We start from the raw sequence: 25,815 nt of genomic DNA, 5'->3' as shown, positions 1-25,815 counted from the left end.
TAGCTGAATTTAATGATTTATTATTATCATTTGATACGCAACACAAAGCATGATTGACTCTATTTAATATAATATTTGATAAATTAATTAAAAAATTTAAAGCAAATATGAAAAATGAAAGAATGAATGAGTGATGCATTTTATTAAGAAAATGATAATTAATTTATTCTTTCTTGAGATAGTACATCATTAATACAATTTATATTTTATAACTTCAAAATAATAACTTTTTATCGACTAATTTCTTATTTACTCGGGATTTCTTAGAACAAATTTATTAATTTACAATTAGCAAGTAATATTACATTAATTACTATTACTGAATATAGTAAAAATTTTATATTCATGCATCTGTTCTATCTAATTAATAGTTTGATTAAATAACTTAAAATTACTAGTAATAGTTGATTTTAATCTGCAGAAGTATTTCCTTATTAGTTTGAGTTATGTGCGTATTTTAGTTTTTTGGATCTTTTTTTTTTTGAGCACTAAATATTTTGAGCTTTTGTATCGTGTTAACAGATTCAAAAAAATAAAAATTTCTTATTGCTGCAATAGAAATAAAACACCTTATCAACGCTTATCATAAACTCACTCACTTTATTATTGATAACTTCATTTTATTTATTATATATTTTAAAGATTTTAAATTTAGATTATTCTTATTGATTTTAAACTAATTTGAATTTGGCACATTTTGAAATTTTTTTCAAAGATAAATATTCAAAAAGCAAAATGAAGAGATAACATGAAAAATAAATCATTTTAAAATATGTCGCTTATATTTTATAACTTCGCTAAATTTATTTTTGATATAAATTAATATGGACTTCGTTGTAACATTCTGAAAATATATTTATTTATGTATTTGTTTGCAGGGCTTTTGCAGTGTTTATTATTCTTAAGCCAACCTATTAAATTATTCTTAAGCCAACCTATTAAATTATTCTTTTTTAGTAGAAATATGAAATGCTTAAAAATATAACAACTATGATTTATTTATTGATTGATAGTTTCATTGATATTGATGAGACAGGGTTGAAATGAATAGAAATATTTTAAGATACTGAAATTTTATATGATATTTTTACTATCAATTATACTTCTTTATTTTAATTTATCTTACAACCTCCTTTGAGGATTGTCTAAAAAATTGAATACCAAACAAACAAAAAAGCAGAAGTAAAAAAAGCAAATATGATATTTTACCATAGCAATTTTCATATCTATCTACTATTTCAACAACTATTTTTTTATTTCTGATGGTTTATATAAATATCATCATTTCTATTATAAATTTAATTCGCTTTAACCTATATTCTGATTTTAATTGTAACTAATATGGATTTGATTAACTAAATGGGCTTTTTATTACATTTTACTATTTTATAAAGAGACAAACTATAATAATGGCAATAAAGTACGTATTTTATTCAAACAAACTAAAATCTTTTAAAATAAAAAAAATAATATATAAAAAATTCATATTAAATTAAAATCTATAAATTTTTTGAAACTACTTTTAAATTTTAATGTACAATTTATTAGTCTACTTGACAATGTAAATATATATAAGCTCTCTATTCTTTAATTAATTACTTAACTAGTTAGCTAATAGTTATATTCAAAATCATGGTTTTCAGTATAAAAATTAAATTAAGTAATAGTACTAAATTTACATGGTCATTCATGAATGAATAATCTATCAAAAAATGATAGTAAGTAATAAAAAATAATTAAAATAACGATATAGATTTAATTTTTAGATTGATTGATTAGTGATAGAAGGAAAATAATATCTTATAACATTTTTTAAGCTTTTTATAAATCAATCAAATATAATTTTTTTTAGACTCATTTAATTTATTCCTTTTTTATTTTAGTTAATTATCACTAAAATAAATATATTCTAGTTATCAAATGATCTTGCGTGATATTTAAAAAAAACATATTTATTTTCATTATTTTTTAAATTTATTTTTATTGATTCGAAAGATTAAAGCATTCCAAACCTCTAGATAGCTAGCTAGCTACATATATATATTTATTTTAAACTAATTTTAATTTAGCTATTTATCTTGCTTGTTCTGAATAAAAATTCAGTAAGAAATTTATCAAACTTTTGTTTATGCAGCGAAATCTTAATTAATTTTACCTTGCTTTAATTTATAATTTTAGAGCAGTCAAAATAATTAATAAACAAATTATTACTAATTTTGACCAGATTTGACTGTATTAAAAACAACTAGTAAAAAACTAACTAATCATATTTTTAATAATTTCTTAATTTATACCTACCCCTTAAATATATATATATTCACATAAATCCCCTTTTAATTAAATAGTACTATTTAAAGTCAATTATATTTTTATATTTAATAATCGAGCGTAGATATTTTGTTAATTAGATATAATTTTTAAGTTTCTTCTCATTCAAACAAGACTTAAAATACTGAAAACATTCGCTTAAAATATAATTTATTTATCTCAAAAATTAAACAAGCAACAAAATAACAAAAAAATATTTCTAAAAAAACTTAACTAAAAAAATAATAAAAATGATCCCCATGCAATAAGTCGACACTTAATAGACTGTCCCTATCCAATATGCAGTTAAAACTTAGCAAATAACCAATGACTACTAACAATAGCTTTTAAAGATCTAAAGTTAATAACAAGCCACTGTTTTATCAAAAGTCTAATTCGATGTTCCTCAAAACTGGACTTAAGAAACCACTCACCTCAAATTCACTGAAAGAGTCCTTTGCTATGGCTAATCCACTACATTTGTCTAAACTTAAAACTTTGGAAGAATCGAATTTTACAGAGAAAAGGGATGCAAACTCGCTTGCTTTGACACCAAGAGCTGCTGCTTATGTTATGAACACTCTGAAATCCCTTACAAGTTCTAAAATCTCCCTAGTGAAGGTTGCCCCATTCAAATTGAAATGTGCTGCTAAAAGACCGCTATGATTAGATACAAGGGAGTTATCCTTGGTAAGGTTGAACGCCTTATTTCTGGAAGTTGTGCAAGCTCTCCAAGATTCATTGTTAAGCACGTTGATTAAACAAGATCTCCTTTGGTTTTGATACCTGTTGTTTCTTGCATCAATAGAATTGACGCAATATTAAACTACGCCTGCAAGTACCCCAAAAAGATTGAAGTAGTTAGAGATGGCGTTCCTATTACTTAGATTGTCAATTCTCATGTAGCCAACGGTATGTGCACTTTACCTTGGAATGAGCAAAATGCCTTCTACGGAAAGGCCGACATTTTATTTGAACCAACAATGAAGGATGATGAAAAGATCTTGATGATGTGCGGTTGGATTGTCTAACAAGCTTACATGTCTCGTCTTATTTGAAATAAATTTCTTTTCCTCTTAACCCTTATTTCTACCAAATTGATAATGAATGAATTTCTACTTTGGTTATAATTATAAAAATCTAACTAATATATTATTTGTTAACAAGTTAAATGTATATAGGATAGCAAAAAATAACTTTCACTATATACTATATATAGTCTCACTTTCTGTGTTTAATTTGTTTATATGGTATTTGATAGCCAAAGCAAATTAAAAAGTATAATATTCTTAATTATTATATAAATTTTAACATATTTTTGTATGGCTGTATATATTTAAAGATAATTTCATTAAATTTTGCAATTTTACTCTAAATTTTTAATATTAAAAATAAGTGATAAATATAGTTATAGTTGCGTAAAAATGTAGTAATAGTTGTTTGTATCCAGCAATAATAATCTAATTTTCAAAAATAATGAATTCTTTACTAAAAATTGAATTTAAAATAATCAACTTTGTTTGTTTGTGTAAAATAATTTTCAAAATATCCAAATACATTTTAAAAATTATAAAAATGTCATACATAATTTTAAAGTTAATTTTAGTTTGAAATATAAAGCAAATAAAGAAGTTAAAAAAGCATCAAATCCCTTTAATAATAAAATCGCATATTATTTATTAGTATTGGTCTAATATAATAAAAAAAATTGAAAAATAAGAAAAATATTAATTAATTAGCAAGCTTATTAAGATAAATTTGAATAAAATTATTGTTTTTACATGTTATTTTGTATTATCAATGTGAACTTTTTAATATTTTCATAATAAGACATTTTATTTTAACAAACCTATTAGCTATTAGACAAAAAGAAGTTAATTAACAAATTTTTGATTACTCCAATCAAAGTAATTTATTAATTTCAAGTACTCTTAATTAATTTTCACTGTTCAGAGCTGTGTCAATTTTTGTTTGTTTGTTTGTTTGTTTGTTTGTTTTATCACTAAATTTATTAATTTGATAACTGATTAATTTCTTATTAGATTTTATTAATAGGCTGGCTAATTTACAATTGCCTAGTAAGTGTTTATATGATATGATAAAATCTGTCAGTAATAAAAAACTAAATAAATGATATAAAAAATTAAAGATAATATTAGGGCTTTTGAGTGGATTTTACTTAAATCAAAAATATTCGCAGCCAATATTTTGTTTATTATATTTCTAATTTAAGTTATATAAAGTGATCTCAAGCAAGCACATACAGAAGTAATAGTATTCGATTTTTCTTAAATATTTGAAATTTTAAACTGCAATTTGCTAAAAATAAATTTTGAAACTTTTAATAAATTTATATGAGTTATTAAGGTAAATAAATAAGTAAATTTTCGTCTATACTATTTCAAAATATTTAAATTAAATTTGTGCGTTTATCAAAAAATAAATACTATTTATAAGTTTCAAAATTAATAAATACTAAATTAAGTGCTAAAGATTGACAGATAACTACAAGGCTAGTTTAAAAGAAATAAAAAATGAAAGGATGTTAAAACTAATAATCTTATTTTTGAATATTGATTATTTGATAGCCTTTAAATATGACTAATATAAATGTTTGATGATATTTTGACATATTAATAAAATGGTTTGAATTTTGTTAATTATTTTCGAGTACCAAAAAAAAAAATCTTATATATTTTACATAGTTTATTTTTCTTTATAGTAACTTAAATATTTTAATAAAACTTAGAGTAAGTAAACGCTATGAAATAGTACCAATTATATTCGATGCATAATTATCAATATGCTTTGATTCATTTAAATGTAAATATTTAGCTGTAAAAAAGAAAGTAAATATGAATGAATGTAAAATAAATTTTATATCTAAAACATTTTTATTCAATATTTTAATAGCAAAATAATAGTTTCAAATTATTGTTTTCTTTACCAGCGTGCGTAATCAAAATCAGCTTTAGTTTTAATAACTAATTCAAGAAGCAAAAGTAATGAAAACATATTAGATTTGAATTAATTTATAAAAAATTAGCAAAGTAAATAATCCTAACAAGCAGATTTATTAAAATTAATCAAATAAAAGCCAAAAAATAGATAGAAAAAATATGGATAAAAATATTGATTAATTTTACTAATAACAAAAAAATTTTTTTGTATAGATATTAATAATATTGAATAAAATAAATATACTATTTTATAATATTTAAAAAAAATTAGAATTTACTTTTTTAGTATTTTTTCTGCGCTATTTTATTGTAGATTTAACATTTTTCTTTTGATTTTAATTTAATAGAGTAATTTATTTTGTATTATATATAAATGAATGAATGTAATAAAAAATTGAATTTTGAATATAAATTTAAAGGCATTGATAATTAATTAAAAATCATATATATATATGAACACTTTTTAATTTATTTTTATAAATTTACAATGAACTAATATTAATAGCTAAGATGCTTTTGATTATAATAAAGCTATAAAATACTCTTTTTTAATTTGTACTAATTTTGCTCAATTCCTAGTTTGTAACTTTAAATTATTTTTCATTATTATCGACCTAGATCTTATTAATTAGAAGTTGATAGTACTAATTAATTAGTTAATTGACAATAGCAAGTAAGATTATCTAATTTATTATCTCTAAATTATTATTATTAATATGTTTACAATGACAATTATTAAGTACTATTTGATAAAAATAATGATTAATTAAATAATTTACAATCACTAAGTAATAGTTGACTTTTCAAGCTTTTAATATCATATTATAATTGGCCCTCATTTAAATTTATATTATATGAAAGGTAATAAGCAAAAGGGTATAAAGCGTTATTATTAGATTAATAGATTCTTTTACATAAAAATGTCAGTTTTTTTATCTACCTTATTTTAAAATATTTCATCTAATAAAAAAAAAGATATTAATTTTAAATATTCAATTAAAATTTCTTTTATTTATTAGTATATTGAATACAAAATAAATTTGGCTTGGCATTAAATATGAGGTATGGCTGTATTAAATTTTAGAGTCAAACAAAATTTTGTAATCAGTGTTTGTTTTTTTATTTGTTATAAAAAAAAAGTTTCAAATTTTAACTTATTTCATTTATTTGCGTTTTGAAAAATTAGTAGATTATTATATTATGATTATTGAATACTTCAAAGTTCTGTTTTTACTTTTCTTAACTCTTGTATTCAAGCATCTGATTCTATTGTTTGTCAAAAGATAGTAGTTAAATTAACTATTAATAAAAACCAGAATTTATCATTTGCTAAGTACTAGTAAAATATCATTTAATTAATTAATATCTTATTACTTACCCCAAATATAAAATATCAATACTAACTAATTTCTTTTTAATTAAATAGTCATACTTAAGCCTTTAATAATTTAGATGAATTAGTGAAGGTTATTAAGTTCCTTATTTTCAGTTTTAACTTTTATCGTTTAATGAAGCTAGTATTATAAATCTAAGGAAAACTTAATGCTAAAATATAATCCAATTAAATCAATAAAATCAACTAAAAAAAAATATTTCTAAAAAATAACATTCATAAAAAAGCTAAAATGATCCCTACACAATAAACCGAAAACTAATAGGTCGCTTTATAATATGTTGTCTAACCTTAGCAAATAACTAATGAATATTAACAATAGCTTTTAAAGATCTAAAGTTAATAACAGGCCTCTGTTTTATCAAAAGTCTAATTCGATGTTCCTCAAAACTGGACTTAAGAAACCACTCACCTCAAATTCACTGAAAGAGTCCTCTGCTATGGTTAATCCACTACATTCATCTAAACTTAAAACTTTGGAAGAATTGAATTTTACAGAGAAAAGGGCTGCAAACTTGCTTGCTTTGACACAAAGAGCTGCTGCTTATGTTATGAACACTCTGAAATCCCTTACATGTTCTAAAATCTCCCTAGTGAAGGTTGTCCTATTCAAATCGAAATGTGCTGCTAAAAGACCGCTATGATTAGATACAAGGGAGTCATCCTTGGTAAGGTTGAACGTCTTATTTCTGGAAGTTGCGCAAGCTCTCCAAGATTCATTGTTAAGCACATTGATTAAACAAGATCTCCTTTGGTTTTGATACCTGTTGTTTCTTGCATCAATAGAATTGACGCAATATTAAACTACGCCTGTAAGTACCCCAAAAAGATTGATGTAGTTAGAGATGGCGTTCCTATTACTTAGATTGTCAATTCTCATGTAGCCAACGGTATGTGCACTTTACCTTGGAATGAACAAAATGCCTTCTACGGAAAGGCCGACATTTTATTTGAACCATCAATGAAGGATGATGAAAAGATCTTGATGATGTGCGGTTGGATTGTCTAACAAGCTTACATGTCTCGTCTTATTTGAAATACATTTTCCTGATTATCTTCTTGTCCTTCCTTCCATTAAAATTGATGATTTCTACTTTATATATATAATATAATTATTTGTTTATATAACATGCTAAATGTACTATTTATTGTATTTTAGTGTAATTATAAATTTTCATTCATTTAATAAATTCAAATTCTTCCAAAAAATAATTAGTCTTTTTATAATAACTAATATCATAAAAATGAATAAATAAATATATATGTTCATAATATATTAAATAAATAAAGAAATAAATCTATTATAAACTTAATAAATAGTCAATAAATAATGACTTTCTCTAAGAATAAAAAAACTAATATTTTTGATAGATAATTTTTGAAATATATAAAGAGTAAAGTCATGATTAATCCACTATTTTGTATTTAAAAAACAAAAAAAATTATTTTTTCTTCTTAAAATATTTTTAATTTCTAAATTTTGCGAGCTGAATTAATCAGATACAGTTAAAAAACAAACTTTTATTAGTCTTAAAGTTAATTTATTCATTACAATTAATTATTATTAGGCCTATTAGTATAGAAGGGTTATGAATAAAGTCAAATGTTTATTTTTAAAAGCTCTTAAAAAACTATAATCATTGCTCCTCTTCCGAAAAGATTTATTTTTAAAATTATATCCCCCTCTCATCTTCTTTCACTTATTTTACTGTTTTAGGGAAGAGCAAATATATTTAAAATAATAAAAAATGAAACGAACAATAAATTATTTCATCTGTCTATTACCAAGGCCACTCTATTTTATATTATTATTCAAGCATTAAATTTTCTTAAAGTATTTATATGAATAAAGTTATAGTTCTTTTAATTAAATTATCATTAGAGAGTAATACATACATTCATTTTAGATTATTTAATAGCTATTTACAAATAACGCTTGCTTAAGGTTCTAATATATTTGTTATTTAGAAAAATATTTGATTTTACATTTACCAATAATGCTCTAAATATATTAAAATTAGCATCGCGCTCTATCATTATACTTTGTCTGATTATAAATAGCATGACTTTTTATGGCAAAATATACAATAAGTTGTTAATAAAATTTGCTCACTTATTTTATTAACAAAAGTATTTCTTCATTTCTGTCAATTTATTATTTTACCGCACTATACAGAAATACTAATTTTAGCATCCTTTTATATATGAAAAATATTAATCTATGATATTATGGTTTTATTATATATCTAATAAAAATAAACTCAATTCTTTAATTTAACTTAGATATTAAAATTATAATTTTATCTTGATAATGAAGCAACTATTGCAAAATAAATACAGCAAAACTAAGTAAGAAGGAAATAAATAGATCTACTTAATTAATTGACAAAGTTTTTATTGGTTCATGACCAGTATTTATCATCAATTAATTGCTCGCTTAGTTTTTTTTAACTGTAATTAATTTATTCCTTGTAACTTACCCCCAAAAATTTTAATTTTACTTAATTTAATAGAACTAAAAAAAGAAAGTAAGATATAAACCTTCTTGAACAAATTAAGCTTTTTAGAGATATTGATTTATTTCTTAAATGCTTTTCAAATTTATAGTTATATTAAGTAATCGTTCATAAGCGAAATAACTTTTTTATTCCAAAATATAATCTATTTAAATCAAAAAAAAATAACTAACTACACAAATACTTAAAAACAAAAAAACTTATCTTAAATAAAAAGTAGAAATGATTCCTATGCAAGATACAAATAATTAGGTTGTTCCTCTCTAAAATGTCTAGTAATAGCAAGCAAATTATGAATACTAGTAAAAACTTTAAAAAATCTAAAGCTAATAACAAGCCACTGTATTATCAAAGGTATAATTCGATGTTCCTTAGAACTGGACTTCTGAAACTACTTACCTCAAATTCACTGAAAGCTTCCTCTGCTATGGTAAATCCACCACATTTGTTGAAACTTAAAGCTTTGGAAGAATCGAAATTTACAGAGAAAAAGGATGCAAACTCGCTTGCTTTAACCCTAAGAGCTGTTGTTTATGCTATGAACACTCCGAAATTCCTTACATGTTCTAAAATCTACCCAGCGAAGGTTGTCCCATTCAAATTGAAATGTGTTGCAAGAAAACCGCTATGATTAGATACAAAGGAGTTATCCTTGGTAAGGTTGAACATCTTATTTCTGGAAGTTGTGCAAGTACCCCAAGATTCATAGTTAAGCATGCAGATTAGACTAGACCCCCAATGGTTTTGTAACCCGTTGTTTCATGTGCTAACAGACTTGATGTTATCTTGAACTATGCTTGCAAATTCCCCAAAAAGATTGATGTAGTTAGAGATGGCATTCCAATCACTTAAATTATTAACTCCCATGTTGCTAATAGTATGTGTACTATGCCTTGGAATGAATAAAATGCCTTCTACGCAAAGGGCGATATCACATTCGAATCTTCTATGAAGGATGATGAAAAGATCTTATTAGTTTGTGGTTGGATCATCTAATAGGCTTTTATGTCTAAACTTCTTTGAAATCTTCATTTCCCACTTTCTTCATTCCTTCCTTCCTTCATCTTCTCTTAAGCTATTAATTTTCTAACTTCTACTTTGAATCATATTATAAAATAAAGCATAATATTATAATTAAGTATTTTATATATAATTTTATATTAATAAGTATATTAATTATGAATAAAATAATTCATCAAAATTAAAAATTTAAGTTAAAAATAATTTTAATTTCATCAATTTTATTAGTATTTAAAAATGAGAAAAAAAACAATCCATTTTTAATAAATTTAAAGAGAAGATTAACTAATGTGAGTTTGTTAAAAATATATATTGATTACTAATAAAAATAAAACAATTTTAATAATTATATTTTTTATATTATTCAAAGCAAGATATTTATTTATTGAAAATATTAATAAAAATAAAATAATATGTTATATCCTAAAGATTGGGAGGGGAGAATCTATTGAGTGGTCTCCTAGAAACCCAGATCTATTGAGTGTTTTAATCATTGCTCCTCTTCCGAAAAGATTTATTTTTAAAATTATATCCCCCTCTCATCTTCTTTCCCTAATTTTACTGTTTTAGGGAAGAGCAAATATATTTAAAATAATAAAAAATGAAACGAACAATTAAATATTTCGATCTATCTATTAATTACTAAGACCACTCTATTTTATATTATTATTCATGCATTCAATTTTCTTAAAGTATTTATATGAATAAAGTTATAGTTCTTTTAATTAAATTATCATTAGAGAGTAATACATACATTCATTTTAGATTATTTAATAGCTATTTACAAATAACGCTTGTTTAAGATTCTAATATATTTGTTATTTAGAATAATATTTGATTTTACATTTATCAATAATGTTTTAAATATATTAAAACTTGCACCACGCTCTATCATTGTACTTTGCCTGATTATAAATAAATTGACTTTGTATGGCAAAAAACACGATTAGTTGTAAATAAAATTTGCTCACTTATTTTATTAACAAAAGAATTTCTTCGTTTATATCATTTTATTATTTTACCTCACTATTAAGAAATACTAATTTAGAAAAATATTAATCTACGATATTACGGTTTTATTATATATCTAATAAAAATAAATTCAATTCTTTAATTTAACTTAGATATTAAAATTATAATTTTATCTTGATAATGAAGCAACTATTACAAAATAAATACAGCGAAAGTAAGTAAGAAATAAATAAATAGATCTAATTAATTATTTGGCATATTTTTTATTAGTGTTAATTTCATGGCCAGTATTTATCATCAATTAATTGCTCGCTAGCTAATTTTTATTAACTGTAATTAATTTATTCCTTGTAATTTACCCCCAAAAATTATAATTTTACTTAATTTAATAAAACTAAAAAAAGAAAGTAATATTTAAAGCTTGAACAAATTAAGCTTTTTAGAGATATTGATTGATTTATTTATTGTTTTTCAAATGTATGGTTATATTAAGTAATAGTTTATAAGCGAAATAACTTTTTTATTCCAAAATATAATCTATTTAAATCAAAAAAAATAACTAACTACACAAATACTTAAAAACAAAAAAACTTATCTTAAATAAAAAGTAGAAATGATTCCTATGCAAGATACAAATAATTAGGTTGTTCCTCTCTAAAATGTCTAGTAATAGCAAGCAAATTATGAATACTAGTAAAAACTTTAAAAAATCTAAAGCTAATAACAAGCCACTGTATTATCAAAGGTATAATTCGATGTTCCTTAGAACTGGACTTCTGAAACTACTTACCTCAAATTCACTGAAAGCTTCCTCTGCTATGGTAAATCCACCACATTTGTTGAAACTTAAAGCTTTGGAAGAATCGAAATTTACAGAGAAAAAGGATGCAAACTCGCTTGCTTTAACCCTAAAAGCTGTTGTTTATGCTATGAACACTCCGAAATTCCTTACATGTTCTAAAATCTACCCAGCGAAGGTTGTCCCATTCAAATTGAAATGTGTTGCAAGAAAACAGCTATGATTAGATACAAAGGAGTTATCCTTGGTAAGGTTGAACATCTTATTTCTGGAAGTTGTGCAAGTACCCCAAGATTCATAGTTAAGCATGCAGATTAGACTAGACCCCCAATGGTTTTGTAACCCGTTGTTTCATGTGCTAACAGACTTGATGTTATCTTGAACTATGCTTGCAAATTCCCCAAAAAGATTGATGTAGTTAGAGATGGCATTCCAATCACTTAAATTATCAACTCTCATGTTGCTAATAGTATGTGTACTATGCCTTGGAATGAATAAAATGCCTTCTACGCAAAGGGCGATATCACATTCGAAACTTCTATGAAGGATGATGAAAAGATCTTATTAGTTTGTGGTTGGATTATCTAATAGGCTTTTATGTCTAAACTTCTTTGAAATCTTCATTTCCCCCTTTCTTCATTCCTTCCTTCCTTCATCATCTCTTAAGCTATTAATTTTCTAACTTCTACTTTGAATCATATTATAAAATAAAGCATAATATTATAATTTAGTATTTTATATATAATTTTATATTAATAAGTATATTAATTATGAATAAAATAATTCATCAAAATAAAAAGTTTAATTTAAAAATAATTTAATTTCATCAATTTTATTAGTATTTAAAAATGAGAAAAAAAACAATCCATTTTTCAAAAATATGTTAAGAGAAGATAAATTAATATAAATTTAATTAAAAATATATTTAATAAAACAATTTTAATAATTATATTTTTTATATTATTCAAAGTAAGATATTTATTTATTGAAAATATTAATAAAAATAAAATAATATGCTATATCCTAAAGATTGGGAGGCGAGGGCAGGATCTATTGAGTAGACTCCTAAAAACCCAGATCTATTAATTTTAATTATTTCTCCTCTTCCGAAAAGGTTTATTTTTAAAATTATTTCCCCCTCTCATCCTCTTTCCCTTATTTTACTGTTTTCGGGATGAGCAAATATATTTAAAATAATAAAAAGTGAAACGAACAATTAAATATTTCGATCTGTCTATTAATTACTAAGACCACTCTATTTTATATTATTATTCATGCATTCAATTTTCTTAAAGTATTTATATGAATAAAGTTATAGTTCTTTTAATTAAATTATCATTTGAGAGTAGTACATACATTCTTTTTAGATTAATAGATAGATATTTACAAATAACGCTTGCTTAAGATTCTAATATATTTGTTATTTAGAATTATATTTGATTTTACATTTATCAATAATGTTCTAAATATATTAAAATCATCACCACGCTCTATCATTATACTTTGTCTGATTATAAATAAATTGACTTTGTATGGCAAAAAACACGATTAGTTGTAAATAAAATTTGCTCACTTATTTTATTAACAAAAGAATTTCTTCATTTCTATCATTTTATTATTTTACCTCACTATTAAAAAATACTAATTTAGCATCTTTTTATATATGAAAAATATTAATCTATGATATTACGGTTTTATCATATATCTAATAAAAATATATTCAATTCTTTAATTTAACTTAGATATTAAAATTATAATTTTATCTTGATAATGAAGCAACTATTACAAAATAAATACAGCGAAAGTAAGTAAGAAAGAAATAAATAGATCTAATTAATTATTTGACATATTTTTTATTAGTGTTAATCTCATGACCAGTATTTATCATTTATTAATTGCTCGCTAGCTAATTTTTATTAACTGTAATTAATTTATTCCTTGTAACTTACCCCCAAAAATTTTAATTTTACTTAATTTAATAGAACTAAAAACAAAAAGTAAGATATAAAGCTGCTTGAACAAATTAAGTTTATAGAGATATTGATTTATTTCTTAAATGCTTTTCAAATTTATAGTTATATTAACTAATCGTTTATAAGCGAAATAACTTTTTTGTTCCAAAATATAATTTATTTAAATCAAAAAAAATAACTAACTACACAAATACTTAAAAACAAAAAAACTTATCTTAAATAAAAAGTAGAAATGATTCCTATGCAAGATACAAATAATTAGGTTGTTCCTCTCTAAAATGTCTAGTAATAGCAAGCAAATTATGAATACTAGTAAAAACTTTAAAAAATCTAAAGCTAATAACAAGCCACTGTATTATCAAAGGTATAATTCGATGTTCCTTAGAACTGGACTTCTGAAACTACTTACCTCAAATTCACTGAAAGCTTCCTCTGCTATGGTAAATCCACCACATTTGTTGAAACTTAAAGCTTTGGAAGAATCGAAATTTACAGAGAAAAAGGATGTAAACTCGCTTGCTTTAACCCTAAGAGCTGTTGCTTATGCTATGAACACTCCGAAATTCCTTACATGTTCTAAAATCTACCCAGCGAAGGTTGTCCCATTCAAATTGAAATGTGTTGCAAGAAAACCGCTATGATTAGATACAAAGGAGTTATCCTTGGTAAGGTTGAACATCTTATTTCTGGAAGTTGTGCAAGTACCCCAAGATTCATAGTTAAGCATGCAGATTAGACTAGACCCCCAATGGTTTTGTAACCCGTTGTTTCATGCGCTAACAGACTTGATGTTATCTTGAACTATGCTTGCAAATTCCCCAAAAAGATTGATGTAGTTAGAGATGGCATTCCAATCACTTAAATTATCAACTCTCATGTTGCTAATAGTATGTGTACTATGCCTTGGAATGAATAAAATGCCTTCTACGCAAAGGGCGATATCACATTCGAATCTTCTATGAAGGATGATGAAAAGATCTTATTAGTTTGTGGTTGGATTATCTAATAGGCTTTTATGTCTAAACTTCTTTGAAATCTTCATTTCCCCCTTTCTTCTTTCCTTCCTTCCTTCATCTTCTTCTTAAGCTATTAATTTTCTAACTTCTACTTTGAATCATATTATAAAATAAAGCATAGTATAATTAAGTATTATATATATAATTTTATATTAATAAGTATATTAATTATGAATAAAATAATTCATCAAAATTAAAAATTTTAAGTTAAAAATAATTTTTATTTAATCAATTTTATTAATATTTAAAAATGATAAAAAAAGCATTTTAATAATGTTAAGATAAGATTAATTAATGTGAGTTTATTAAAAATATATATTGATTGCTAATAAAAATAAAACAATTTTAATAATAAATTTAAAAATTATTCAAAGCAAGATATTTTATTTATTGAAAATATTAATAAAAATAAAATAATATGTTTGGCAATTTGTAATAAATATATATTTTTATCATCTTTGATTAAAAAAAGCCAGTGAAATGAATATCAATAATATTAAGGAGATGAATTTTTAACACTTTTATATAAATAAATCAATTTAATCAAAAGAATTATAAATTTAGACTTCAAATCAAGGCTTTAAAGTAAATAAAACATTTTTACATCAATTAAAAAATAATTTATATTAAAAATTTGATTGAAAAATTAATTTTATAGATTGATATAAATTAAAATAAATTATAAATATTATTAATTAAATTCTATTATTTATTTATTTTTATATAAATTATATTCAAACATATCAGCCATTCAAAAAAATTGAGATCTCAAATCACTAAATTTTTGAATGGCATTTGGCTAAAATATATATTTTTTATTTTTAGATTTATTCAGAATATGTCATAAAAGAAATATAAAAAAAATATATTTCCTTTTTTCACCATTAGTTCACCAATTGAAAAATATTTGAAAGATAACTAATCTTTTTAATTTAAGACACTTGCTTTTTACTCTTAATTATTATAATTCATTGATTTAACTTTTATTATGAATTAGAATATATTTATTACTAAAAAAAATTAAATAGAATAAAATTTTTTAAAATTAAAAATTATATTTAAAATTAATAAATATAAAAAAAATTAACAGAATAAAAAGAAAAATAAATCAAGGAAACAATTATCAAATGAATAAAAAAAGTTTTTTTGTTTTTACTTCAAAATTTATATAAAAAATATCATTAATCTAAAACAAATAAATTGTTTTTACTCAAGATCAAGTGTCAAATTTGAGAGATTAGTGCAATTTGCTAAAGCAGAACCTAAGTTATATGCACCTTCGTAGCCAATTTAATTTTCACTTTTTATATATTGAAGAAAAAGTATGTAATTTATTAGATAGTTAGAAGGAAAATTAAAGTTGAAAATAAAAATATGAGTTAAATTATTAAGAAAGATAAAAAAAGCACAAGCACGATAAAAAATAAAAAGAAAATAAATAAAATTACAAATAAATTGTTTTTACCTAAGACTAAGTGTCAAATTTGAGAGATTAGTGCAATTTGCTAATGCAAAACCTAAGCCTGATGCACCAATTGCATCAATTTAGTTTTCGCTTTTTAAGTATTGAAGAAAAACTTATAATTAAGAAGTGAAGAAAGAATATGAAATAATTGATAAGAAAAGCAAAAGTTGAAAATAAAAATATGATTTATAAAAAACACAAGCACAATAAAAAATAAATCATATAAATTAAAAGAGTTTTGTTTTTTAAATTCATTTTTATAATTAAATAAATATCAATTCAAAACAAATAAACTGTTTTTACTTCAGATTAAGTGACAAATTTGAAAGATTAGTGTAATATGCTAAAGCAGAACCTAAGCCTGATGTACCAATTGCACCAATTTAATTATCCCTTTTTATATGTTGAACATAAAATAAATAATTAATTAGCTATTTAAAAGAAAAAATTTGAAATAAAATAATAAGCAAAATTAATTAATAATAAATGTAAAAGTTGAAAATAAAACATATTTTAAATTAATAAAGAAAGATAGAAATAAAAAAACATAAGCACAATAAAAATAAAATCAAATAAATTAAAAGAGTTTTAGTGTTTTAAATTTTTTTTTATAATTAAAAATATTACAACTCAAAACAAATAAACTGTTTTTACCAAAGATTAAGTGTTAAACTTTAGAGATTACTGCAATTTGCTAATGCATAACCTAAGCCTGATATTCCTTCATCACCAATTTAATTGTCGCTTTTTAAATATTGAAGAAAAAAAGTATAATTAAATAGTTAATTAGAAGGAAAGAATATGAAATAATATAATAGGCAAAGTAATAAATAAAAGAAAAAGTTGAAAATAAAAAATGAGTTAAATCAGTAAATAAAAATAGAAATAAAAAATACAATATAAGATAAATTAAATTAAAAGAGTTTTATTTTTTATTTCATTTTTATAATTAAAAATATGACAAACCATAAGACATAAACAGTTTTTACATAAGATTAAGGGTCAAATTTGAGAGATTAGTGGATTTGGCTAAAGAAGAGCCTAATCCTTTTACACCTTCATCACCAACTTAATTATAACTTTGTATATATTGAAGAAATAATATAAAATATTTTATTTAATTAGAAGGAAAAAAGAAGAAAAAATATTATATAATAAAAAGAAGTAAATTAATTTATTGTAATAAAAGCAAAAGCTGAAAAAAAATTATGAGTTAAATTATTAGCAAATAAAAAAAACCATAAGCACAATCAATAAAAAATAAAAATAAATGAAATAAATTAAAAGAGTTTTATTTTTTAAAATTCATTTTTATAATTAAATATATCACAATCCAAAACAAATAAACTTTTATTACCTAAGATTAAGTGCCAAATATGAAAGATTAATGCAATCTGCTAATGCAGAACCTAAGCTTGATGCACCAATTGCACCAATTTAATTAGACCTTTTTATATATTGAAGAAAAAATAAATTATTAATGACTAAAAAAAATATGAAATAATTAGATAATTGATAATAAATGCAAAATTTGAAAATAAAAAAATGGTTTAAATTAATGAAGAAAGATAAAAGAAGAAAAAACCAAGCACAATAAAAAACTAGCAAATAATTAGAGTTTTATAATTTAAATTCATTTTTATAAATAAAAATATCACAATCCAAAATAAAAAAACTATTTTTGCCTAAGAAAAAGTGTTAAATTTGAGAGATTAGCGCAATTTACTAATGCAAAGCCTAAGCCCGAAGCACCAATTGCACCTATTTTATTATCCCTTTTTATATATTGAACAAAAAATATATAATTAATCAATTAGTTAATGAGAAGAAAAAATGAAGAAATAATATGAAATAATAAGAAAAAAATAATTTGATAATAAAATGAAAATTGAAAATAAAAAAATTGATTTAAAATAATTGAGAAAATTAAAAGAGCTTTGTTGTTTTAAATTCATTTTCACAATTAAAAATATCACAATCCAAATAAATAAACTGTTTTTACCAAAGATTAAGTGTCAAATTTGAGAGATTAGTGCAATTTGCTAAAGCAGAACCTAAGCCCGATGCACCTTCGTCACCAATTTAATTGCTCCTTTTTAAATTTTGAAAAAAAATATATATTTAATCAATGAGCTAGTTAGAAGGAAAAAATGAAGAAAAAATATGAAATGATATTAAAAGCAACAAAGAATTAATTAATAATAAAGGCAAAAGTTGAAAATAAAAAATGATTTAAATTAATATAGAAGGATAGGGAAATAAAAAAATCACAATAAAAAATAATAAATCAATTAAAAAACTATTAAATAAATTAAAATACAATAAAAATAACACAATACAAAATAAAAATACTATTTTTACCTAAGATAAAGTTTCAAATTTGAGAGATTAGTGCAATTTGCTAAAGCAGAACCTAAATCTGATGCACTTTTATCGCCAATTAATTTAAACCTTTTTATATTTTGAAGAAAAATATATAATTAATTTGCTAGTTTGAAAGAAAAAATGAAGAAAAAATATAAGAAATAAATTAAGTAAAAGTTGAAAATTAAAAAATGAATTAATTAAATTAAGAAAGTTAAAAAAAACTAAAGAATAAAAATAAATTTAATATAAATTATAAATTAAATTAAAAAGAGTATTATTGTTTTAATTCAATTTTATATTTAAAAAATCTCAATCCAAAATGGACAAGCTATTCATATCAATTAAAAGTGTTAGAAGAAAAATATGAATAAAAAATATCAACCATCTTCATTGTTTGAATAAGAGAAAAAATAAAAATAATTTTGCTTAAAAATTATCTTCTCAAAGAATTCTCTTTATTTAGAGTAGTTAATAAAAATCTATCTTTTATTAAAAATAAAATTTTTTTTTGTAATATTCAAAAACGGTGGTAGGTTTCCTTACCTATTGATGGTTACAAATTTAAAAAACAATAAATAAATAAATTTTAATTTAAAATATATTTTAGAAAAATTTCATTCAAATAAAAGAGAATGAAAATAATTATTTGAATAAATTTTTAATCTTAAATAAAAATTCTCTTATTCAAAAAGCAACTGGCAATAAAAAATGAATAATGAATATTAAAAGTTTTTAAATAAAAATAAAGTTAAAATAACTAAAAATATTTGAATAAATAAAAATGAGTGGAAATAGGTGAGAATTTAAATAAAAGAAATAATTTTATAAATAAATTGAAAGTTGAATATATAAAAAATATTCACAATAATTATATTCATAAATTAAATATACTCCAAATCAATATTGAGAACCTTATGAGATTAAAGTGAAGAGTTTAAAAACTTTTTTTATAATAAAAATAAATTTAAAATTGATTCATAAAAAAATAATAATTACTTCTTCTAATTAGTTGTAATATTTTATCTATTATATCATTTATTTATTTTCAAAAATATTAAATAGTAATTAATTAATGGAAGATAAATATAATTAATAAAATTACAATTATCAAATATTAATTTATAAATTTGCTTTTATAACAAAAACATTTGTGAAACATTCATTATTTAATCTTAAAATTTCTGTCTAAAACGCGTACTTATAAATATCGTACGAATTAGAAACGTGTAGTTAGTATTATGTTGAAAAAATTCTAGTAATTAATGGGGAGGGTGGGAGGTTAATATAAAACCCACAAAAATTAGAAAAAATATTGAATATTGTATTTTGAACGCATTTTATACTGTATATTAATATATTATATTTAATTTATGAATTTTATTGAATAGTGTCTTTACTTACTTTTTCATAAATATTTTAATTTATTTTTTTCATTTTAAATTAAAAATAAATCCATTTATTAAAATATTATTTTTTAATACCTGAATTAGCAATATATTTTAGGTTAAATTATCTTATTACAAAATAAAAATAATAAAATATATTATTTTCTATTATTCAAATATTTAATATTTATTCATCTTTTTTACACCACTTGTTTATCAACTTGAGTAATATATTTTAAAGCTAACTAATCTTTTTTTTTAATGACATTTTCTATAGATTTTCAATAATTAAGATTTGTAGATTTTCTTTTAACTTTTATTATATATTAAAATAAATTATTTAAAAAATTAAATATAATAAAATTTTTTAATTCAAATTTATATTTAAAATTAATAAATAAAAGAAAAATATCACACTAGGGACCTAATTTGCATTATTACTAAATATTAATTTCGAAATTAGTAAGATTAGTGCAATTTACTAAACCAAAACCTAACCCTGATAAACCAATTGCACCAATATCATTATCACTTTTTAAATATTGAAGAAAAAATATATGATTAATTAGTTAATTACAAGGAAAAAAAAAAATAGAAAAAATTTGAAATGAGTTAATTAATAATAAAAAAAGCAAAAATTGATAATAAAAAAAATTAATTAAACTAAGAAAATTAGAAAGAAGAAAAAAAAACATGAGTACAATAAAATAAAAGAAAAATATATCAAATAAAAAGCTAATTAACAAATTAAGAGTTTTATTGTTTTAAATTCATTAAACTTTTTTACCCAAGTTTAAGTGTCAAACTTGAGAGATTAGTGCAATTTGCTAAAGCAGAACCTAAGTCTAATGCGCCTTCATCACCAATTTAATTAAACCTTTTTAAATATTGACAAAAAAATATTTGATTATTAGTTAGAAGGAAAAAATGAAGAAATAATATGAAATAAATAAATTAATTAATAACAATAAAGCAATAGTTTATAATAAAAAAAAATGACTTAAATTCAGAAACATAGTAGAAAAAAAACAATTTAAATAAAAAATAAATAAAATAAAAATCTAATTAACAAATTAAAAGAGTTATATTGCTTTAAATTCATTTTTATAATGAAAAATATCATAATCAAAAACAAATAAATTGAATTTACTCGAGACAAAGTGACAAATTTGAGAGATTAGTGCAATTTTCAAAAGCAAAACCAACACCAACACCAATTTAATTAGACCTTTTTCAATATTGAAAAAAAAATGTTTAATTAATTAGTTAATTAGTTTGAAAAAATGAAGAAATAATAAGAAATGAGTAAATTAATAATAATAAAACGAAAATTTTAAAAATCAAAAAATGAGTTAAATTTAGAAAGATAAAACAAAAAACCACAGGCATAATAAAAATAAAAAGAAATACAAATCAAATAAAAAGGTAATAAAAAAATTAAAAGAGTTTTATTGTTTTAAATTCATTTTATAACTAAAAAATCACAATACAAAAAAAATCAACTTTTTTACCCAAGATCAAGTATCAATTTTTACAGATTAGTGCATTTTTATAAAGCATAACTTAAGCCTGCTGATACACCTTCATCATCAATTTTATTGTAACTTTTTAAATAGTGAAGAAAAAATATTTAACTAATTAGTTAGTTAGTTAGTTAGTTAGTTAGTTAGTTAGCTAAGAAAAAATATGAAATAATAAGAAATTAATTAATTAATAAAAATAAAAGCAACATTTAAAATTAAGAAAAGTTGAAAAAAACACAAATACAATTTAAAAGAAAAAGAAATCAATCAAATAAAAAGCTAATAGACAAATTAAAAGAGTTATTTTGTTTTAAATTCATTTTTATAATTAAAAATATCACAATCAAAAACAAATAAAATGAATTTACTAAAGATTAAGTGTCAAAGTTGAGAGATTAGTGCAATTTGCTAAAGCAGTACCTAAGTCTGATGCACCTTTTGCACCAATTTTATTGCTACTTTTTAAATAATGAAGAAATAATAAATAATTTATTAGTTAGTTAGAAGGAAAAAATTAATAAAAAATATGAAATAATAGGAATTAAATTAATTAATAATAATAAAAGTAATAGTTGATAATAAAAAAATGAGTTAAATTAAGAAGGATAGAAAAAAATAACAAGTTCAATAAAAAATAAAAATAAATCGGTGGGGAGGAAATGCGGGGGTTATATTCAAAAATGAATGAGAACTTTATTTAAATTTTTGGTTTTATGGTTTTTAATATTGGTTGACCGGCAATAATTCCCCTTATCTACTATATCACAAGTACAATAAAAATGAAAAAGAAATCAAATAAAATAAAATTAAATAATTAAAAGAGCTCTATTATTTTAAATTCATTTTTATAACGAAAAATATCTCAATGCAAAACAAATAAACTAAATTACTCAAGATCAAGTGTCAAATTCGAGAGATTAGTGCACTTTCCTATATGAGAACCTAAGACTGATACACCTTCATCACCAATTTAATTTTAACTTTTAAAATATATATTGAAGAAAAAAAAATTAATTAGTTAGTTAGTTAGAAGGAAAAATGAAGAAAAAATATTAAATAATAAGAAATGAATTAATTAATAATAATAAAAGCAAAAATAGTTGAAAATAAAAAAATGAGTTAAATTAAAAAGCATAGAAGATAAAAAATACAAGTACAATAAAAATGAAAAAGAAAAAATAAATCAAATAAAAAGCTAGGTAATAATTTTAATAGATTAAATTCATTTTTATAATTAAAAATATCATACTTCAAAATAAATAAAGTATTTTTACCCTATATTAAGTGTAAAATTTGAGAGATTAGTGAAATTTTCTAAAGCAGAAATTAAGCCTATTGCGCCTTAATGACCAATTTAATTTGCCCTTTTTAAATATTGAAGAAAAAATATATTATTAATTAGTTAGAAGGAAAAATGAAGAAAAAATATTATTATAATAAGAAATTAATTAATAATAATAAAAGCAAAATCGGGGAATAAAAAAATAAATTATATAAAGAAAGATAGAAGAAAAAAAAAAAACAAGTACAATAAAAAAGAAAAAGAAATCAAATAAAATAAAATTAAATAATTAAAAGAGCTCTATTATTTTAAATTCATTTTTATAACGAAAAATATCTCAATGCAAAACAAATAAACTAAATTACTAAAGATCAAGTGTCAAATTCGAGAGATTAGTGCACTTTCCTAAAGCAGAACCTAACCTTGATGCACCTTCAACACCAATTCGATTGTAACTTTTTAAATATTGAAGAAAAAATGAAAAATTAATTAGTAAGTTAGAAAGAAAAATGAAGAAAAAATATTAAATAATAAGAAATGAATTAATTAATAATAATAAAAGCAACAAATAGTTGATAATAGAAAAATGAGTTAAATTAACAATCATAGAAGATAATAAATAGAAGTACAATAAAAAAGAAAAAGAAAAAATAAATCAAATAAAAAGCTAATAATAAACAAATTAAAAGAATTTTATTGTTTTAAATTCATTTTTATAACTAAAAATATCACAATCTAAAACAAATAAACTGTTCATATCAAGTAAAAGTGTTAGAAAGAAAAAATAGATAATGAATTTTAAAAATAGAAAGTAAAAATAAAGTAAAAATAACTAAATAATATTTGTTAAATAAAATGAATGAGTAATAGGTAAATAAATTGTAAGTTAAAAATAAAGAAAGTAAAAATAATAAAAATATTTATAAATTAAAAATACCTTAGATCAATATGGAGAATTTCGTGAGATTAAAGTGAAGAGTTTAAAAACTTTTTATATTAATAAAAATTAATTTAATGTAAATAGATAAATAAATAAATAATTACTTCTTCTAATTTGTTGGCATTTTTAATCTATTATATCATTTATTTTTTTTTTCAAATATATTGAATAGCAATTAATTGAAATTTAATTAATTATAACTGGATAAAAAGAACAAATAAATTAAAAGAATTTATAAATTTGCTTTTAGTAAGAGATATCACAAAAAAGTTAGTATAACATTGATTATTTAATATTGAAATTTCTATTTAAAACGTTTATTTTAAAATATGTAGCAAAAAAATAATGTACAGTTAGTTAGTCATATGTTGAAAAAATTGTAGTAATTTCTTACTTACTATTCATAAATTTCATAAAAATAATTTTTATTTTGTAGATTTTTCTAATTTAATCCAGTAATGATGGGTGGTTTATATATATATATATATTTCTAATTGTTCTCTAATCCGATTAGTATAAATACATTTTTACAATTATTTTTATTAATAAATTTAATGATTAAAATATTATTTACAATTTTAATTTATGTAAAAATTTTTCAAATTATTTCTTTTTATTTTTATAAAATTTATTTGTTTTATTTTTTCTTAAACATTTTTTCATATAAGCTAAACACTTTAAATTGATCCTTATAGTTTTTTCCAGTAGAAGCAGCATGTTCATCTCTTATTTCTGACAAATCATTTGAAGTAAACTACTTTGGCACTAATTCTATTTGAAAATTATTTTGACTATCTAACTGCTAAGGTTATTTTTTTGATTATTTAAAGTATTTATAAGCCTATAATGTTAAAGAGATCAGTAAAAAAATAGTTAATTCCAACATTATAACTTAGGAATTAATTAAAAATGAATAGCTAAATATATTTAATATCTCTGAGTATTAATTTGGGTTTCCCTTTTAACTATAAATGTTTAAAATTAGAAACTAAATATACATTGTTAACCATAGAGATGAATCAATAATAAAATAAACATTTGTTAGATTCGAGTAAAATGGTTTTAGATAAATTATGATTAATAATTAAGATAGCTAAATAATTATTGCAATCACACATGTAGCGATCCAACTTTAGCTTAATTAAATAAAGCAAATAGGAATTAAAAATGACTCAAATATTTAGTAAATAATCATATAGTTTCTTCTTATTTTTGATTCGAATATAGCCTCATTTTGTATTTTTTCTCTATTCACTTCTGAAAAGCTTAATATTTTTTTTGTTAATCTTTCTTTGTTTAAATATTTGTATTGTTATTGTAAAATAAGTATAGCAACAGGTATAATCAATAGTAAAAGAGTTATTTGCACTCCTATATTGTTACTATCAAAAATATAGCCAAATTATTTTATATTCTAATTAATACCAATCACAAACATTACTATTACTAGCTAAAAATATTAAATTATAAAGCTTGAAAACACTTTATTGTAAGCCTTTAATGAGTAAGATTAAATTTTTTGATTTTTAATTTTCTCTGTTAATGCAAAAAATAAAACAAAGCAAAACAAGCAAATTAAGAATAAGACGATAGATTACCCGGATGTTTTTAAAAAATAAAAGGAAAGACCAAAGTTTTAATATTAAAGATTTTGATATTGACTATCGTTATAGCTAATTAATTGAGCAAAAATATTCAAACTACTGAATTATAATGGAGGACATTAATCTAAAAATAGATTAAAATTAAAGTTAGATAAATCATAAAATAAATAAATAAACAAATTATTTATTACCAATTACAGTTTTTAGAGGAGAGAATATTTATTAGGGCAGGATAGAGCTAACTAAAGAGAGATAACTCAGTTTCAAGCAAGTCAATCCACTCATAACTATTC

At 21.3% G+C, this 25,815-nt stretch overlaps 7 protein-coding genes across 7 annotated transcripts in view; 6 read left to right on the top strand and 1 right to left on the bottom strand. All coding sequences in view use genetic code 6, as the record gives it.

The window, feature by feature from the left end:
* Window positions 1-2,558: 2,558 nt before the first annotated feature.
* TTHERM_00861610 (hypothetical protein) lies at window positions 2,559-3,365 on the top strand (the record flags this gene model as incomplete). Its single annotated transcript, XM_001017029.1, has 1 exon — window positions 2,559-3,365. One exon carries the CDS (start codon window positions 2,559-2,561, stop codon window positions 3,363-3,365), a length of 807 nt encoding a protein of 268 aa, XP_001017029.1.
* Window positions 3,366-6,835: 3,470 nt separating this feature from the next.
* On the top strand, window positions 6,836-7,696 carry TTHERM_00861600 (hypothetical protein; the record flags this gene model as incomplete). The annotated part of the gene is made up of 1 exon (XM_001017028.2): window positions 6,836-7,696. Exon 1 carries the CDS (start codon window positions 6,893-6,895, stop codon window positions 7,694-7,696), a length of 804 nt encoding a protein of 267 aa, XP_001017028.1. The 5' UTR covers window positions 6,836-6,892.
* A 1,639-nt stretch (window positions 7,697-9,335) lies between these two features.
* TTHERM_00861590 (hypothetical protein) lies at window positions 9,336-10,199 on the top strand (the record flags this gene model as incomplete). The annotated part of the gene is made up of 1 exon (XM_001017027.2): window positions 9,336-10,199. Exon 1 carries the CDS (start codon window positions 9,399-9,401, stop codon window positions 10,197-10,199), a length of 801 nt encoding a protein of 266 aa, XP_001017027.1. The 5' UTR covers window positions 9,336-9,398.
* Window positions 10,200-11,781: 1,582 nt separating this feature from the next.
* Window positions 11,782-12,582, top strand: TTHERM_00861580 (hypothetical protein; the record flags this gene model as incomplete). Its single annotated transcript, XM_001017026.1, has 1 exon — window positions 11,782-12,582. The coding sequence occupies one exon, from the start codon at window positions 11,782-11,784 to the stop codon at window positions 12,580-12,582; it is 801 nt and encodes a 266-aa protein (XP_001017026.1).
* Window positions 12,583-14,172: 1,590 nt separating this feature from the next.
* TTHERM_00861570 (hypothetical protein) lies at window positions 14,173-14,973 on the top strand (the record flags this gene model as incomplete). Its single annotated transcript, XM_001017025.1, has 1 exon — window positions 14,173-14,973. The coding sequence occupies one exon, from the start codon at window positions 14,173-14,175 to the stop codon at window positions 14,971-14,973; it is 801 nt and encodes a 266-aa protein (XP_001017025.1).
* An 814-nt stretch (window positions 14,974-15,787) lies between these two features.
* On the bottom strand, window positions 15,788-24,061 carry TTHERM_000860562 (transmembrane protein, putative; the record flags this gene model as incomplete). The annotated part of the gene is made up of 18 exons (XM_012797874.1): window positions 15,788-16,511; window positions 16,725-16,814; window positions 17,076-17,165; window positions 17,411-17,500; window positions 17,779-17,868; window positions 18,107-18,196; window positions 18,424-18,513; window positions 18,783-18,872; window positions 20,615-20,704; window positions 20,961-21,050; window positions 21,324-21,401; window positions 21,685-21,777; window positions 22,065-22,154; window positions 22,587-22,676; window positions 22,971-23,060; window positions 23,344-23,433; window positions 23,916-23,965; window positions 24,023-24,061. 18 exons carry the CDS (start codon window positions 24,059-24,061, stop codon window positions 15,788-15,790), a joined length of 2,154 nt encoding a protein of 717 aa, XP_012653328.1.
* Window positions 24,062-25,631: 1,570 nt separating this feature from the next.
* The window catches only part of TTHERM_000860551 (hypothetical protein), a gene marked incomplete at both ends in the record, with an annotated part of 924 nt that continues 740 nt past the window's right edge, over window positions 25,632-25,815 (top strand). The window contains one exon of the mRNA XM_012797873.1: window positions 25,632-25,815. This exon is cut by the window's right edge and continues 507 nt beyond it. Coding sequence (XP_012653327.1) covers window positions 25,632-25,815 — 184 coding nt within the window.

This window comes from Tetrahymena thermophila (assembly GCF_000189635.1).
Source record: "Tetrahymena thermophila SB210 genomic scaffold scf_8254627, whole genome shotgun sequence".
Lineage (NCBI taxonomy): Eukaryota > Ciliophora > Oligohymenophorea > Hymenostomatida > Tetrahymenidae > Tetrahymena > Tetrahymena thermophila.
The sequence above is the reverse complement of the archived record's forward strand: the minus strand, read 5'-3'. Positions and strand labels throughout refer to the sequence as shown.